The following is a 16,609-nucleotide window of genomic DNA, read 5'->3' on the forward strand; positions in this document are numbered from 1 at the left end:
TCATGTCCAACTCTTTGCAACCCCATGAATCGCAGCATGCCAGGCCTCCCTGTCCATCACCAACTCCCGGAGTTTACTCAAATTCATGTCCATTGAGTTGGTGATGCCATCTAGCCATCTCATCCTCTGTCGTCCCCTTCTCCACCTGCTCCCAATCCCTCCCAGCACCAGGGTCTTTTCCAATGGGTCAACTCTTCACATCACGTGGCCAAAGTGTTGGAGTTTCAGTTTCAGCATCAGTCTTTCCAGTGAACATCCAGGACTGATCTCCTTTAGGATGGACTGGTTGGCTCTCCTTGCAGCCCAAGGGACTCTCAAGAGTCTTCTCCAACACCACAGTTCAAAAGCATCAATTCTACAGCACTCAGCTTTCTTCATAGTCCAACTCTCACATCCATACATGACCACTGGAAAAACCATAGCCTTGACTAGACGGACCTTTGTTGGCAAAGTAATGTCTCTGCTTTTTAATATGTTGTCTAGGTTGGTCATAACTTTCCTTCCAAGGTGTAAGCATCTTTTAATTTCATGGCTGCAATCACCATCTGCAGTGATGTTGGAGCCCCCAAAAATAAAGTCTGACACTGTTTCCACTATTTCCCCATCTATTTCCCATTAAGTGATGGGACCAGATTCCATGATCTTAGTTTTCTGAATGTTGAGCTTTAAGCCAACTTTTCACTCTCCTCTTTACTTTCATCAAGAGGCTTTTTAGTTCCTCTTCACTTTCTGCCATAAGTATGGTGTCATCTGCATATCTGAGGTTACTGATATTTCTCCCGGCAATCTTGATTCCAGTTGTTGTTCCATGTCCAGTTCTAACTATTGCTTCCTGACCTGCATACAGGTTTCTCAAGAGGCAGGTCAGATGGTCTGGTATTCCCATCCCTTTCAGAATTTTTCACAGTTTATTGTGGTCCACACAGTCAAAGGCTTTGGCATAGTCAATAAAGCAGAAATAGACGTTTTTCTGGAACTCTCTTGCTTTTTCAATGATCCAGCAGATGTTGGCAATTTGATCTCTGGTTCCTCTGCCTTTTCTAAAACCAGCCTGAACATCTGGAAGTTCACGGTTCATGGATTGCTGAAGTCTGACTTGGAGAATTTTGAGCGTTACTTTACTAGTGTGTGAGATGAGTGCAATTGTGCAGTAATTTGAGCATTCTTTGGGATGCTCAGTGTTTTTCCAATGAGTCAGTTCCTCACATCAACTGGCCAAAGTATTGGAGTTTCACCTTCAGCATCAGTCCTTCCAATGAATATTCAGGACCGATTTCCTTCAGGATTGACTAGTTTGATCTCCTTCCCGTCCAAGGGACTCTCAAATCTCCAACACCACAACTGAAAAGCATCAGTTCTTAGGCACTCAGGTTTCTTTATAGTCCAACTCTCACATTCATACATGACTACTGGAAAAACCAGAGCTTTTACTATATGGACCTTTATCACTTTATCAGCAAAGTGATGTCTCTCCTTTTTAATTTGCTGTTTAGGTTGGTCATAGTTTTTTTCCAAGGAGCAAGCGTCTTTTAATTTAATGGCTGCCGTCACCATCTGCAGCGATTTTGGAGCCCAAAAAATAAAGTCTGTCACCATTACCATTGTTTCCCCATCTATTTGTCATGAAGTGATAGGACCAGATGCCATGATATTCGTTTTCTGAATGCTGAGCTTTAAGCCAGCTTTTTCACTCTCCTCTTTTTACTTTCATCAAGAGGCTCTTTAGTTCTTCTTTGCTTTCTGACATAAGGGTGGTCTGCATATCTGAGGTTACTGATATTTCTCCCGGCAATGTTGACTCCAACTTGTGCTTCATCCAGCCTGGCATTTAACATGATGTACTCTACACATAAGTTAAATAAGCAGGGTGACAATATACAACCTTGAAGTACTGCTTTCCCAATTTGGAACCAGTCTGTTGTTCCATGTCCAGTTCTAACTGTTGCTTCTTGACCTGCATACAGATTTCTCAGGAGGCAGGTATGGTCATCTGGTATTCCCATCTCTTGAAGTCTTTTCCAATGTTTGTTGTGATCCACAGTCAAAGGCTTTGGCATAGTCAATAAAGCAGAAATAAATGCTTATCTGGAACTCTCTTGCTTTTTCAATGATCCAGCAGATGCTGGCAATTTGATCTCTGGTTCCTCTGCCTTTTCTAAAACCAGCCTGAACATCTGGAAGTTCACAGTTCACATATTACTGAAGCCTGGCTTGGAGAATTTTGAGCATTACTTTACTAGCGTGTGAGATGAGTGCAATTGTGCGGCAGTTTAAGCATTCTTTGGCATTGCCTTTCTTTGGGACTGGAATGAAAACTGACTTTTTCCAGTCCTGTGGCCACTGCTGAGTTTTCCAAATTTGCTGGCATATTGAGTGCAGCAGTTTCACAGAGTCATCTTTTCGGATTTGAAATAGCTCAACTGGAATTCCATCACCTCCACTGGCTTTGTTCGTAGTAATGCTTCCTAAGGCCCACTTGACTTCATATTCTAGGATGTCTGGCTCTAGGTGAGTGATCACACCACTCTTTCCTCTAAGTCTCATCAATTTATTTATGATTCAAAAATTCAGAAAGAGAAAAAAGAAAAAATATAGGAAACAAAAAACGGCACACCAGATATACATTTTAGACTGATCTCTCTGATGACTGTGTAAGAGGACAGATTTAAAGGAGACAAGATGAGAGGCAGGGCGATCAGTTAGATGGAAGAGGTGATGAGCTCTGAAACCAGAGCAGTTAGAAGAAGGATTGAGAGGAAAGCAGACTTGGGCAACTTCAAGGAAGTATACTGACAAGGACCTGGAGGTTCACGACATGTCCGAGATGGGAGTAGATGTTGGAAGGACGTCAGTGCTTTCATGGAAGTAGGAAGCACTGGATGAGCAGTTTTGAGAGGGAAGATGGTGAGTTCAGCCCTGAGTATGTTCAGTTTGAGGGGTCCTTGGGATAGATGTACAGTAGGAAATTTGGCCTTTGGGCTAACAGTCCCAGGAGGTATAGACAAGGAAGGCTATGCAGAGTCGGAAATCATAAAAGTACATGGAGTCAAGTGGCAAGCATGCAGAGTAAGAGGTATGGTGGACTGTACTCAGAACCCTGAGGTGGCCTGATATTTAGGAGGAGGATAGAGCCCACAGAGGAAGTAAAGAGGAAATAGCCAGGGAGTTATGAGGAGAACCAGGAGAACAAAGTGTCGTGGTAGTCAAAGGAGTAGAGTTTCAAGAGAAAGGGAACTGTCAACACTGTCAGACATACCAGAAATACTTAGGAAACAAAACCCAAAAATGTCCTGTGGTCCGAACTAATATGAAGTTATTAATAAATTTATGAAGAGAAGCTGTGGTAGGAATTTGATAGTAGAAGCCAGGTTGATCTAGAAATAATGAGAGGTAAGGAGCTGGAGGCAGCAAGGAGAGATACCATCTCAAAAATATTGATAAGGGCAGGGGAGAGATTGGATACTAGCTGCAAATAGGTACAGACTCAAAGAGCATTTTTCTGTTTTTTTTTTTAATTTTAATTTTTGGAACAGAAAATGCTAATACATGTGTACAGGTTGAGGGGAAGGTACCAATAGTTGGGAGAGGCTGAAGATGCAGGAGAGAGAGCAGGCATACTGGGTGGTGTGGGCACATGTGTGTGTCAAAGGTGCTTGTAAAAGGGATTGGCCTTGGATAAGGAGGGGGAGCCCCCTCATTAGTCTCTATGCTCGTGTATCTAAGTTGTGGGTGGTGGGGCAGGAGATCAAGGGCCACTGAGCTTTGTAGGTGTCCTTACTTTTCTGAGTAAAGTGATGGGGGAGAAGTTAGAGGGCTAAGGGTGGGTAAAAATAGTGAAAACTTAAGACTAGCTCTGAGGTGAGAGGGAGCTGTCTGAGGCCAGTGAGGAGCTAACTGTTGGTAGGTACTCAGGGTTCTACTAGAAGAGGTTGGTGCCATCAACACTGTGGTGGTGCCAGTCTATCTGGATGTATAGTTTCCCAATCAGCCCTTAGTGCTCCAAGTGCAGATCTGAGCTTCATCTAGGGATGGGACTTTCCTCTGTGGGTACAGAAGAACATTACATGGGAATTGAAGGTTTTTAAGGAAGAGCAGTTCGTAAGATCTACCATGTGGTCTAGGACATGGAAAAGGAAGAGGGCAGAAGGGAGCTGGTAATCTGGGAGGAAACAGAGGGAACAAGGAACTGTAGGTCTCTCTTAACATGTCAGTGAGCAGTGGGAAGGGGTAACAGAATGAAAGAGCTGAAAGGATGGGAGCAAATTAATGTTACTATAAACCCATGACCTCCAGACTCAGCTGGACCCCTCAACACTGCCCAGTCATCTGACCATGAGACAGGTCACTTTTGATAGTGATCATTTTACTCCTTTCCTTGAGCTCTGACCCATTCCCACACCCCAATTCTCAGGAGGTGACCTCACCGTGTAATTTTAAAAAGTAAATAGAACCCATCGGATGGGAACTCCCAAATCTACAAATGTTCCCAGATTCACTTTTTTTTTCCCCTTTAAAAAAAATCTTTATTCTGTGTTAGTTTGATTTTTTCTCATTTTTTAAATTATGAAAGAATGATAACACATTTATAGGAGATATGGAAAATACAAAGTTACATACAGTTCTACTTTATATTACAACTATTTAAGTAGATAAATGAAGATTTTTGGTTGGAGTTTCAATATCAAACTCTTAAAAATTAAGAAAATGAATATACAGAAAAGTAGAAGGAAAAGCACCATGAACTAATTCAACATAATTAAGATTTATACAATTTTCACACAACAGCAAGATACAAATTCTATTCAAGTTCCCTCAGACTATAAACTAGGAGACACTGGAACATATCCAGGGACATAAAACAAGGTGCAAAAATTTTATAGTCTAAAGGTATTAAAATCACACAGAGTCTGTTCTTTTATCACTGTGAAGATAGGCCAGAAATCAATATCAAAAGATATTTGGAAATAAGCCACATATTTTTAAGCACAATGTGACATTTACCAAGAGAGATCTTTGACTTAGCCATTGAAAGCCTCAATGAAGTTAGAAGACTGAAAAAACACACACGGTGATTGCAGAGAATAAAGCAGAAATAAAGCAGAGAATAAATGAGAAATTAATATCAAAGATACTTAAAAAACCCCATGTAGGACCTCCCTGGTGGTCCAGTGGTTAAGAATCCATCTCCCAATGCAGGGGACACAGGTTTGATCCCTGGTCTGGGAAGATTCCACATGCTGCGGGATAACTAAGCCCATGCACCATAACTACTGAGCCTGTACCTTAGAGCCCATGGTCCACAACAAGAGAAGCCACAGCAATGAGAAACCCATGCACCACAACTAGAGAGTAACCCTCACTCACCGCAACTAGAGAAAGCCCACATGCAGCAACAAAGACCCAGCACAGCGAAAAATAAATGAATAAATACATAAAATTTAAAAAACACGTATTTGGAAATTAAATGTCCATTTTTTTAAATGATGGGTGTATCTAACAAGCCATAAAAAGGAAAATTAGAAAATATTTGTAACAGAACAAAAATGAAAAATTAATTACCAGAATTTGTTGCATGCAGCTCAAGGTGTTCATGCATTCACCCTCTTATTTCAAAGTGTCATATATCCCATCTAAGGACAATGTTTCTCACCTATTCTCTGAATCCCATCCCCCCTAGCCTTTATCTGGACCTTGCTGCATCAATTTTCTTCCTTTTCTTCTGGGAATCTTCAACCTGTCCTCTGCTGGCCCCATTCTCAACAGCTGAAATATACTGTAACACTTCAAAGAAATGCCCTCTTCACTTCCACATCCCTCAGCAGAGATCACTGTCTCTCTCTTACTCTGCCCAGCTTAGCTTCTTCAGAAGTTCTTTGCTTTCTTCACTTTTCTGCCTCTGTCACTCTTCAACCCATTCACAAAGCTTATGGTTTACTGGGAGATAGACAAGTAAACTGGTAATTACAGGACAGTGTTATGAGTGCTACGATTTTACAACTTCTTATTGACACTTGCCAAGCTGAACTGCCCTTCCTATTTATCTGTCTGTTTCTGTATCCGCAGGCTTCCTTGGTGGTTCGGCGGTAACTAATCTACCTGCAATGCAGGAGACATGACCAGAGAAGTGGCTTAGGTGTTTTGCTTGTTCATCCCTATGCTTCGTTGTGTGCAGGGGGCATGCTCAGTACCCTGCTTTTGCTCCCAACACCCTTTGTTTGCTCCAGGCTCTTCAAAAGTGGCAGTTGGGTTTTTTGGTCTCTTTGTATTTTTGGGGTCCAGAATTTGTCCCAACTGTGTATGAACACAGTTTAGTCCCATATAGTCTCTCTGTATTTTGCTGATCAAGGAGAGGTGTGTCCAGGTGCAAGCACTGCAGCAAAGTGTCCCAGGTCCCAGCCTGCCTCATTCCCCCTGAGGGATCTACATCCTTATTCTTAAGGAGTAATTAGTGGCAAAGAATCCGTTTGCCAAGCAGGAGACACAGGTTCGATCCTTGGGTCAGGAAGATCCCCTGGAGGAGGGCATGGCAACCCACTGCAGTATTCTTGCCTGGAGAATCCCATGGACAGAGAAGCCTGGTGGGCTATAGTCCATGGGGTTGAAAAAGACTCGAACACGACTTAGCAACTAAACAACAACAGACAATCTCTATCCTACAGACTGCAAGCTATGAGGGGACGGATGCTATCATGGTCAGCACTATCTCCTCAGAATCTAGCACACTGGCTGGCATGTGAAATGTACTCACTCTCTGTTGAATGATTAAATGAAAGAATTTGCACTCACACTTAAAACTAACATATTTGTTTAATAAAATAGAAAGTTTCCAACTTAAGGAAATTTCAGAACCTATCTTAAGCAGTAGCATACAGGCTAGATCTGACATTCACGCTTACTGAGTAAGCTCATGTTATCAGTTCTGTAAACGGTTTTCAGAAGGAGAAGAGGGCATTCTTTTGGAATTTATGTGTTCAGATTAAGGAAAAACCACAGGTATAAAGATTCCACTGATAGAATCAGTGGTTATGAGGAGGAAGAGGGTACCAAAATGAACCATGGTGATGAGGAAAGCCTGAATTGAAAATGCATGCTGATGCTCATTCACACTAGGCCTCTAACAGTGAACTTACCACCACTGCTATAGGACTGGTTACCATTAAGCCTTTTCCTTCAAGATGTTTGTTGTTGTTGTTCAGTTGCTAAGTTGTGTCCAACTCTTTGCAACCCATGGACTGCAGCATGTCAGGCTTCCCTGTCCTTCACTATCTCCCAGAGTTTGGCCAAATTCACGTTCACTGAGTCAGTGATGCGACCTAACCATATCATCCTCATCTCATCCAAGATTTTTAAATGTTCCTAAGTGCTTTTCTTCTCATAATAATATATTTTCAATTCCATAATTGTAAAAAAAAACTAAGATGATTTCAATATTCCTAGAATAAATCTGTTACATAAGATGCAATTAGTTGTTCCACTGGAAGGAAATCTTTAAGAAACCAAAATTATTACATAATTGCCATTATGTATTTTTAAAATGTATTAAATATATTACTAGAACATATTTTTTAATATATTTTATTTCACCTATATTAATTTACAATATATTACCATGTAGATTAAGTTAGCAACATGTTACCAACAAGTACAGGACTATAATTACCTGTTGATCTGAATCTGTTTTGAGAACAGATCTATCTGTAATCAAGACTGCCCTGGAGATCTGCCTGTAATGCAGAAAAGTTAAACAGTGACTCAGATTCCATGGATAAATCTCATTTATATAGCTATATGACCACCATAAGGTATGTTTGAAAGACTTGAGTCATGATAAAAGTGTCACCTCCCCAAACCAAATCAAGTTCTGCTTTAATCTTTTCTTGGCTCAGGAAAGGAGAATGTGTGACCTGCAGACAGACCCCAGCTGATGCAATAGAGTCAACATTAGGCTAGGTTCCCCTCAAACCAGACCTTATAAGAGAACAGTGGTAACAAACTGAATATATCTTTGGTTTGGTATACATTTGCATCTTACTTGAAGAACAGAACCATACAGAATTGTCAATGTAACCACACAGATGAATTTCCCTAAATTTCACCTTCCCTTGTAGAGTGGCTGGAGGGGTGTCTTACCTGTATTGCACATGTGAGCATGTGTTCTCAGACAAATAACTGTCTTCCACAAGGAAATGCTTAGAGATTATTCTCTGACCATACTGATCTATGATTGCTTTACATCTACAAAGAAGATAAGCACAGAAAAAAGTTCTCATTGATGATTACATAATAAAGAAAACAAACATAATCAGCTAGCTACCAATCCTGAATCTAAAACTAATTTGTGAAAAGATTTTAAAATTGCCCACAAGTACACATTTTTGACACAAAACTTACACTAAATTGCAGGATATATATTCTTGTCACTATTTTAAAGCATTTTAAACTATTAAGTGTGGACTAGAACTTAAATATTTATTTTGAATGCTATTAATAGTAAGGGTAAAGTTAGGACAACTATTATGCTATAAGCTTTTCTAATGTTTAGGAACATAGAAGATTTTTCTTTGTTTAGAAAATAGGCTCTTTTTTTTTCTTAACAGATCTAAGAAAAGGGGGAGGAAAAGTTAAGTATCTTGTTACATCATTCACAGCCTATAAAAGCCACTAAGGGCTTATTTTTCTGTTAAGTGTCGCTTTCTCTTTTGTTCAAGAATAGCTATCTTGCAACAAGTGTGATAATGTTTTAAACCAAAAAACACTGGGGGAGGGATAGAGCATTTTTAATATCTGTTTTCAATTTACTTCAGAGGATGATCATAGAAAGATTTCTTTCAAGTGCTATTTCCAAATAAAGAAAACACTTATGCATGGACATTATCAGGTCTCTGTCATCTGATATGTGTTGGGACAATGAATCATATAGTACCCTCCATTGACCTTCTCTCAGTGTGTCTAGATAAAAGGATGAAAATTAGAATCCATCTCCTTGCAGTGCCACAAGTTATAAATGTACTTTATAGGGCTCATTATCCAAACTAATGGACTAAGGGCAACATCCTTGAAATGGATTTACCAGCACTGACAAAGACAGTATGCAATATTTCAGGAACTATATGCAAATGCCTGCATGTTTCCTATATATTTTTATTATGGAAATAACACAATTTACTTTGTCATAGCTTTCCTTTTGAGACTAGAATTATTTTACTTGAAAAACACTTATGTGTTACTCCTCATAAAATACAAACAAGTAATATCAAACGGATGCCATATTTAAAATATATTAGCATAAATTAAAATATGCTACCCTAAATAAGAGCTATTTTTAAAAAAGAGCCATTTGCCAGGCATAAAGGCATTAACAGCAAAATGACAAATACTCAAGACCAATAGTGAGAGGAATTTAATGTGTATTGTCCTAAAGGCAGATTATGATATGCTGATATTCTTGAATAAATAGCATGACACTGCCATCAGGCTAAACTATATCTTGTGATGTTAGATACACATATTTTTAATCAATTGACTACATATTCATAAATATATCAATATTTATGTGATTTTTTTTCCCCATCTCACTTCTACTTCCTTTCTCTTCCTCAGTTATATTTTTATGCATATAGCCTCACACTTCATCAAACTGGAGCTCCTGCTTTATAAAATACTTAACTAACTAAAGTATTTATATCTATTTTAAAAAAGAAGTACTTAAAATCAGAAAGGCAAGTTAGTCTCCTGGTTTATGTTTTTATTAAAAAATTTTTTTTCTTTTTCTGGGCCAACACATGTGGCTTGTGAGATCTTAGTTCCCCAAGCAGGGATCGAACCAGGGCCCCTGCTGTGAAAACTCCAAGCCCTAACCACTGGACTGCCAGAGAATTCCTTCAAGTCTTCTGTTTTAAAACATTCATACACAATTTAAAACACAAGGTACTTTGGCAAGGGAAAAGAGAAATCTGTCAATCCATCATGAAGCATCAATCCCTATTTGTCCTGGGAACACTGACAAGCCTCTTTCTTACCTTTAACTCAAAGACTATAGAAAGTCAAGAGGGAATAATCTGGGCAGAAAAAAAGAGGGTGTTAAAATCTCCTGTATCTTGACAAGGATTTGGGTTATACAGATTTTATCATTTGTCAACACTCAGATAATAAGCACTTAAGATTTGGGCACTTTACCACATGTAAATTTTACATCAGAAGAAAAAGCTATAAACAAATATTAAACTCTAGTTAATAATATGCATACTGAAGTATTTAGGGGAAATTATACTGCTATTTGGAATTTACTGTAAAATGCTTAAAAAATGGTGAATAGGTGAACAGAAGGATAAATATTTGGGTAGACATATGATTAAGCAAGCATGTTAAAATGTTAATTGTAGAATCTAGGTTGTGGATATACAGGTGATCACCCTAAAATTCTTTCCATGTTGCTGTAGAGTTTAATATTTTCACCATAAAATGTTGGAATCAAATTGGAAGAGGGAGTGATGTTAGTATAAACCTTGGACTCCCATCTAAGTCTTTGCAAAGGGCTCCCATTTAAGTAAACCACATAATTAAACCTGGCCCTGAAGCTTGTGGAGACCTCCTTGCTTGTAGGTTTCCAAACACTAACCGGGCTGCTTTCGTGATAGCTACAGCTTTGGTGAAAGGCAGGCAGTGTTTTCATAAGTTATGGTATTAGCACTACTGGGGATCACTCAGAAGGGAAGGATGGGTATGGAGACTGGGGAGCTCAACTATGCAAGGATAATATGCCAATAAATGTGCCTATCTATGCTGAAGCTTCTGGATTAAAAAGTGATTCTCACAGGAGGAGGAGAAGGAGAAGGAAGCAAATCAGAATCACACCTGGGGGACTTTTTCAAATTATAAGTACCCCTGGAGATTCTGATAAACTCCCAAATCCCAGGTAAGAATCACCATGGAGTGTGTCACAGCTACTGTTGTATCTTTACGCTATCCTAGGTGGAAAGTTAAGATTATTGCTATAGAAAAAAATACTGATTTCTACAGAAATTGAGGTGACAGTCACATATGCCTAGTCAGCTTGATAGATGATAACAACACAACTTACCTGATAGTCTCATGCTAAAGTACTAAAGCTCTAGGCCTGAGTAAAGCTGTTCAAAACAAGACACATTTAAGTAAGTGATAAGATTTGTTTTCCCCTCAGATACTTACTGTCATATATTAGGCCTAACTGGGAGAACAATGAGGAAAGAAAATAGATTTGGGACCTAGACTTAGACTCTGCATTATAAAGATTAATATAAAAAAATATGACATTCAAGTAACAGAAAACAACAAAATGAGACATTAAAATAGACTCTGTTCACCCCTCTAACATGAACTTGGGGAAGGCATTGAAGATTGACAGCATTCTGGATTTAGGTGAGGACCTTGCTGAGCCCCATAAATAGTAAATTGAGGAGGAACATGATAGGAGTTCTCAGTTACAGGGGGCAACAACCAAGCTGATCATAAGAATCAGTGAAGTCAGACAGAACATTTCTAGAGCTGAGCTTTCTAAATCAACAAATCACAGCAGTTATACAGTTCTTGGTTCAATAACATGAGGGCATAAATAGCAAAATTATGGAAAGAAAGAAGAGAATCAGCAAGATGAAAACTCTTTATCTGGAATTTGGTTCAGGGGATAAAAATAATATTAAAACAGGTATCCATTCTCTATAATCTTCAGGTTAATATCCCAATTACTTTTATAAGGAATACATAAATCACACGTGAGATCATTAAAAGGAAAATACATTAATTAAAGGAATTAGAAGATTCCCAGTAACTGAAGGAGACAAAATAATCCCCCCTGCTCATCATGCCCTTTCAAGCTTTCTCAAACATATTATTTCAAATGCGACCTTTTCAATGAAACCATTCCAAAACACCTATTACTCATTTTTCTTGGGTAAATATCTACTCCAACAGTCTCAAACATGATTATAACTCCAAACCTATAGCTCTTTGTTGTAATCAATCCAAAGCTCTGTATTCACGTCTTTAACTATTATCTACTTTTTTTCTGGATAGATTCCAAATGCCTTTTTAACCTAGCATGCCCCGAACCTGAATTCTTCATGGCTCCTCACCTGCTTCCCTTCTTGGAATCCCAGTCTCAGTTAATGGCATGACCAGCAGTTACCAGAGTTTCCTTAGCTTAGAATCTCTTTTCCCACATCTAATCTGCTACTCAATTTTGATTTCACCTTATAAAGACTTCTTGAAACTAGCCTCTCCTCAACATCTCCACTGACACTGCCCTAGACTCTTGTTAAATCGAATAAGACAATGAATGGATTGTTAGCACACTGGTAGTTCATTTGTTAAACATAAGTGTGTGGCGTAACAATCATGTACCAAGCACTGTTCTAAGAGGTGAAAGCTTGGCGGTGGGGGGAGCAGCAGAGTATTAGGGAATGTTCTTTGGAGGAAGTGATACATTAGCTGCTTTTAAAGCAGTTAAAACCAGTTAAAGCAAGCAAATAACATTTCAACAGAAGCTCAGCACTTGCAGGGGAACAGAGGCAAGTAAGAGAAGTACAGGGAACCAAATAGGGAGAGAAGACAGATGAACTGAGAGAGGCAGGCAAAGGTCAGACCCCATAGTCTCACGTGTCATGTTAAAGGGTCTTAGACTTCATTCTCAAGTGATATAAAGTCACTGAAACTTTTTACATAGGGAAGGACAGAGCCAGATCTGCATATTGATACCCTGGTAGACTCTAAGCTCTATGAGAACAAAGACCATGATTGTCTTGCACTGCTATACCTCCAGTGCCTGGCACACAGATGACAACTGTGCATGGATGACTGAATAAGTGATGGATGATGGAAGAATTCAATGTGTGTGAACAGTGCAGAAACAGAAACAAAGATTACAGAATCTCTGATTTAGCAGGTAAAGAATCTCTTCCCATTGCAGTGCTTTTTCCAAATCACTTCTAATCACAGAAATGGAATGTAAAAGTAACAAATCTAATCTTGTTATTCACCCATTCATAACTACACTACCATATGTAAAACAGATAGCCAACAGGAATTTACTGTATGGCTCAGGAAACTCAAACAGGGGCTCTGTATCAACCTAGAGGGGTGGGATGGGGAGGGAGATTCAAAAGGGAAGGGGTATATGTATACCTACGGCTGAGTCATGCTGACGTTTGCCAGAAAAGAACACAATTCTGTAAAGCAATTATCCTTCAATAAAAAAATAAATTAAAAAAACTACATTATAATCGCTTCTTGGCCTTTTGGCTAAGATCAAGTGTAAAAAACTACATTATAATCTGAACTACCATTAATTATAATCTGAACTCCTTAGCATAACACAGAAGGATCTTCCTAATATATCTCCTCTATGGGATTCTAAAGTATCCAATTACATTAATAACTACTATTAGCTAATAGGTACTAAGCTCTTGCTATATGGATTCTAGACACTTTATCTGTTCAATTAATACTCATAATAACCAAATGAAATAGGTGCTGTTGTGTCCCACTTAAAAGATAAAGAAACTGAAGCAAAGAGAAGTTAAACAACTTGCTAAAGTTCACTCAACTAGTAAGTGGGGAAGCCAGGGCACAGATCTAGGCCTACATGACTTTAGAGCCTGTAGTCTTTATATACAAGGGCAAAATTCATGTTTTATTCATCTCTTTATCCCCATAGCAACTAGCATGTGGTTAGTGGAGGTTAAATATCTAGAATATTACCATTATCATCTTGCAAATGGGACATACTAAAATATGAAAGTCAGTGATTTTCTTATTTAATGACAAATGGTGTTAAGAATCAGTCACCTCACCCTGAGTTTAACATTCTATTCATTACTAACTTCAAAATACCTGCGAAAGGTACAGTTATTCCTGATATCAGAAAAAAAAAAAAAGATATCTCCAAGAAAAAGTAATAGCAGGAAATCTAGTAAGTGAGATAGCTGAAGTTCACAAGAACACTAGCAGAAGTAATTAGATTCAGACTATTGGTTACAGACATGTCTGGCCAAGGTCATCCATACCCTACACTAATATCAAGTACAGCATTACTAAATGGTAAAATCTAATTTAAGGAGTTTTACATGGTCAGCATTCCTACAAAGGAAAAGAAAGCTGCTCAACAACAGCATTCAGTGTTTCCAAAAACAGTCAACAGAGGGCTTCAGTATTAGAATTTAATGAAAGTGTATAGAAAAGAACTCCTGATATATATGTCCTCTGAAAATTAAGAAAGCAGAATCAAGGATAACATAGCCAAGAGAGCACAGTCAAAGTGGATCTCAAGAGAGTACATTAAACAAAAATGAAAAATAAGATATAGCTCAAAATAAGTATGAATTTAGTTACACATTCCATATTTCTCCTCTCAAAGTTTGTACAACACTTTGATGTATAATCACCACACTAAATTCAATGCTATGATCATTTATGCTTCTATTTGCTTTCCTCAATGAAAGGTGAAAAGAAAAACACAAAAAAGCTATCATCAATTTTTAATCCTCATTCATTTTTTAAACTTAAATCTATTGAATATAGGAACCTGCCTTGATTCTGGGGATACTACAGCAGTCAGATCCTGCCTTTTCTTACAGAGAATTTACAATCATATGGGGGGACCTGAGTTGTGGGGTTGGAAGAGGGTTCTGATCTTGTCTGTGGGATCAGGAAATAAACTTAGACCTCTGAGGTCTAAGCATGAGGTCTAAGCACCTGAAGCATGGGTAGCTCTTAACACACCAAAGAGGAAAGAGGATGCCAAGTGTTCCATACAGGAAAACAGGGGAGACAAGACAATGTAAAACCATAAGGAGACAAATGCAAACATTTTCAAATTCCTTGATTAATAAACCTATAAAACTTAGAATAAACAATTGTTTGAGTCAACCTGGATTGCTTAAAAAGAAATGTATGCTGGATATGCCCAAATATAAACTCAAGGTTTTTCCCTCAAAAAATTATCCCTCACTTTATATTCAAATCCTGACAAAATATCTATTCTGGTAGGTCTCTCAATTATTTGATTTTGAATGACAAAGTAATAGTATTTGGGAAAGATAAATTAGCCTGAGTCAACTTCAGTCAATGCTTGCTTTAGATGCTTATAGAGACTCTTTGACTTGATAAAATGGATTTTTAGTGAAGATATGAATTTACAGTTTTAAAGTATTGGTTGTCTCTTAAAAGAAACTTTTTAAAGATCACTTATACAATTTAATATAGTGAGAATACTGTACCTATCATGAATATTATAAATACAGGTCAAATTTTTAACTGTACCACTATTAAGGAAATATTTATGGCTTAGAATAAGTTTTCCAATATGAGAATCTTACACAGAATACAAAATGGCTATATCTTAAACACCCCAAGATGGACAATAAAAAGATATTCATTGGAAAATTGACATTCTAGTAAAGTAATAATAAACAGCATTAAGTAGCCATTTTGCTATTTCATTTACAATCATTAAAGTAGACACATACAATCTGTTCTAACATTTTTTAAAATTTTTCACTGGACTGAAGTTTACCCAATATGTGAGAATGGACTATATTTGGGCATATAAAACATTTTAAGATAATTTATTTCTAAGTGCTAAGGAAAAACTAAGTACTTTCTAAGTACTTTCAGTAACTCAACTAAAGCATGTCATATCTGGGAGGAGACCCAAAAACTACCACAGAGTCCATCTAACTCATAGCCAAAGGAACTGGCCCAGAGACAAGTGACTTGCCCACTGTCCCTCATGGCAGTGACAGAGTTCCAGGTCTCCTTTTACTCCAGGGTTACCTGACCATTGCATGCCTTAAGAGTTGTTAAAGAATAATTATTATGTTTAAGGTCTTTCTACAAAGATACAAAAGAAATGAATTAAGACCTAGAGTCCCTAGTTCATCATGGAACATAGTACCACTGGCTAAATCTTGAACTCTACCTTACAGATCAGTGTTTCTCGGTTTCATCTAAGGAGCACCTACATTATATTCAGCTGAAGGTGTTCCTTAAAACTGCAAATTTCCTGGCTTCACTCTAAGCACATTATCCAATTTCACTCTGCCAGCATGAGGCACAGAAATGGGCATTTCGTTTTACAAGTTTACCTATTACCTAGTGATTTACAGACACATTAAAATTTGAAAACTACCAAACTTTGGTCTTCAGAGCCTGGGCCCTCAGCTATCTGTTGCAGTCCAAAATCTGCAGCAGACCACAAAGAAAAATTCCTCTATTTAGAGTTTGTAATAAAAACTAAGTCAAAGTTAAGGTAAATGCAGCCTTTAGTGCAACAGATGCTTTTTACTGTACTAACAGATCCTTTAAGAAAAACAAAAAACAAACATGAGCCATGCAAATTCTTCATGTCACTAAGAGTAACATGTGGGACTGGAATGAGGCCTCCAAAAGGTAAAAGAATCTAAGTAAATAAGCACCAAACAAGCAATTCATTATCTAGCTTTCTATCATGGATACATAACTCATGCTTCAAAATGAATGCATAAGGGAAAATGACTCTAAGAATCATAAAGACAACTATTCCTTCATGAACCTCCAGAGAGTCCTCACGTATCAATATATCTTGGTCCTGTGGGGT

The 16,609-nt window shown here is 38.1% G+C and overlaps 1 protein-coding gene across 2 annotated transcripts in view; it reads right to left on the minus strand.

Annotated features, from left to right (window-relative positions):
- CHM (CHM Rab escort protein) overlaps positions 1-16,609 on the minus strand; it is a 225,664-nt gene that overhangs the window by 52,298 nt on the left and 156,757 nt on the right. For both annotated transcript variants that reach the window (XM_020889377.2, XM_070461954.1), the window contains exons 10-11: positions 8,131-8,235; positions 7,661-7,724 (exon numbers count right to left, since the gene is read on the minus strand). In XM_020889377.2, coding sequence (XP_020745036.2) covers positions 7,661-7,724; positions 8,131-8,235 — 169 coding nt within the window. The remainder of the gene's footprint in view (positions 1-7,660; positions 7,725-8,130; positions 8,236-16,609) is intronic.

The sequence above is a fragment of the Odocoileus virginianus genome, chromosome X (genome assembly GCF_023699985.2).
Source record: "Odocoileus virginianus isolate 20LAN1187 ecotype Illinois chromosome X, Ovbor_1.2, whole genome shotgun sequence".
In the NCBI taxonomy this organism is placed as follows: Eukaryota; Metazoa; Chordata; class Mammalia; order Artiodactyla; family Cervidae; genus Odocoileus; species Odocoileus virginianus.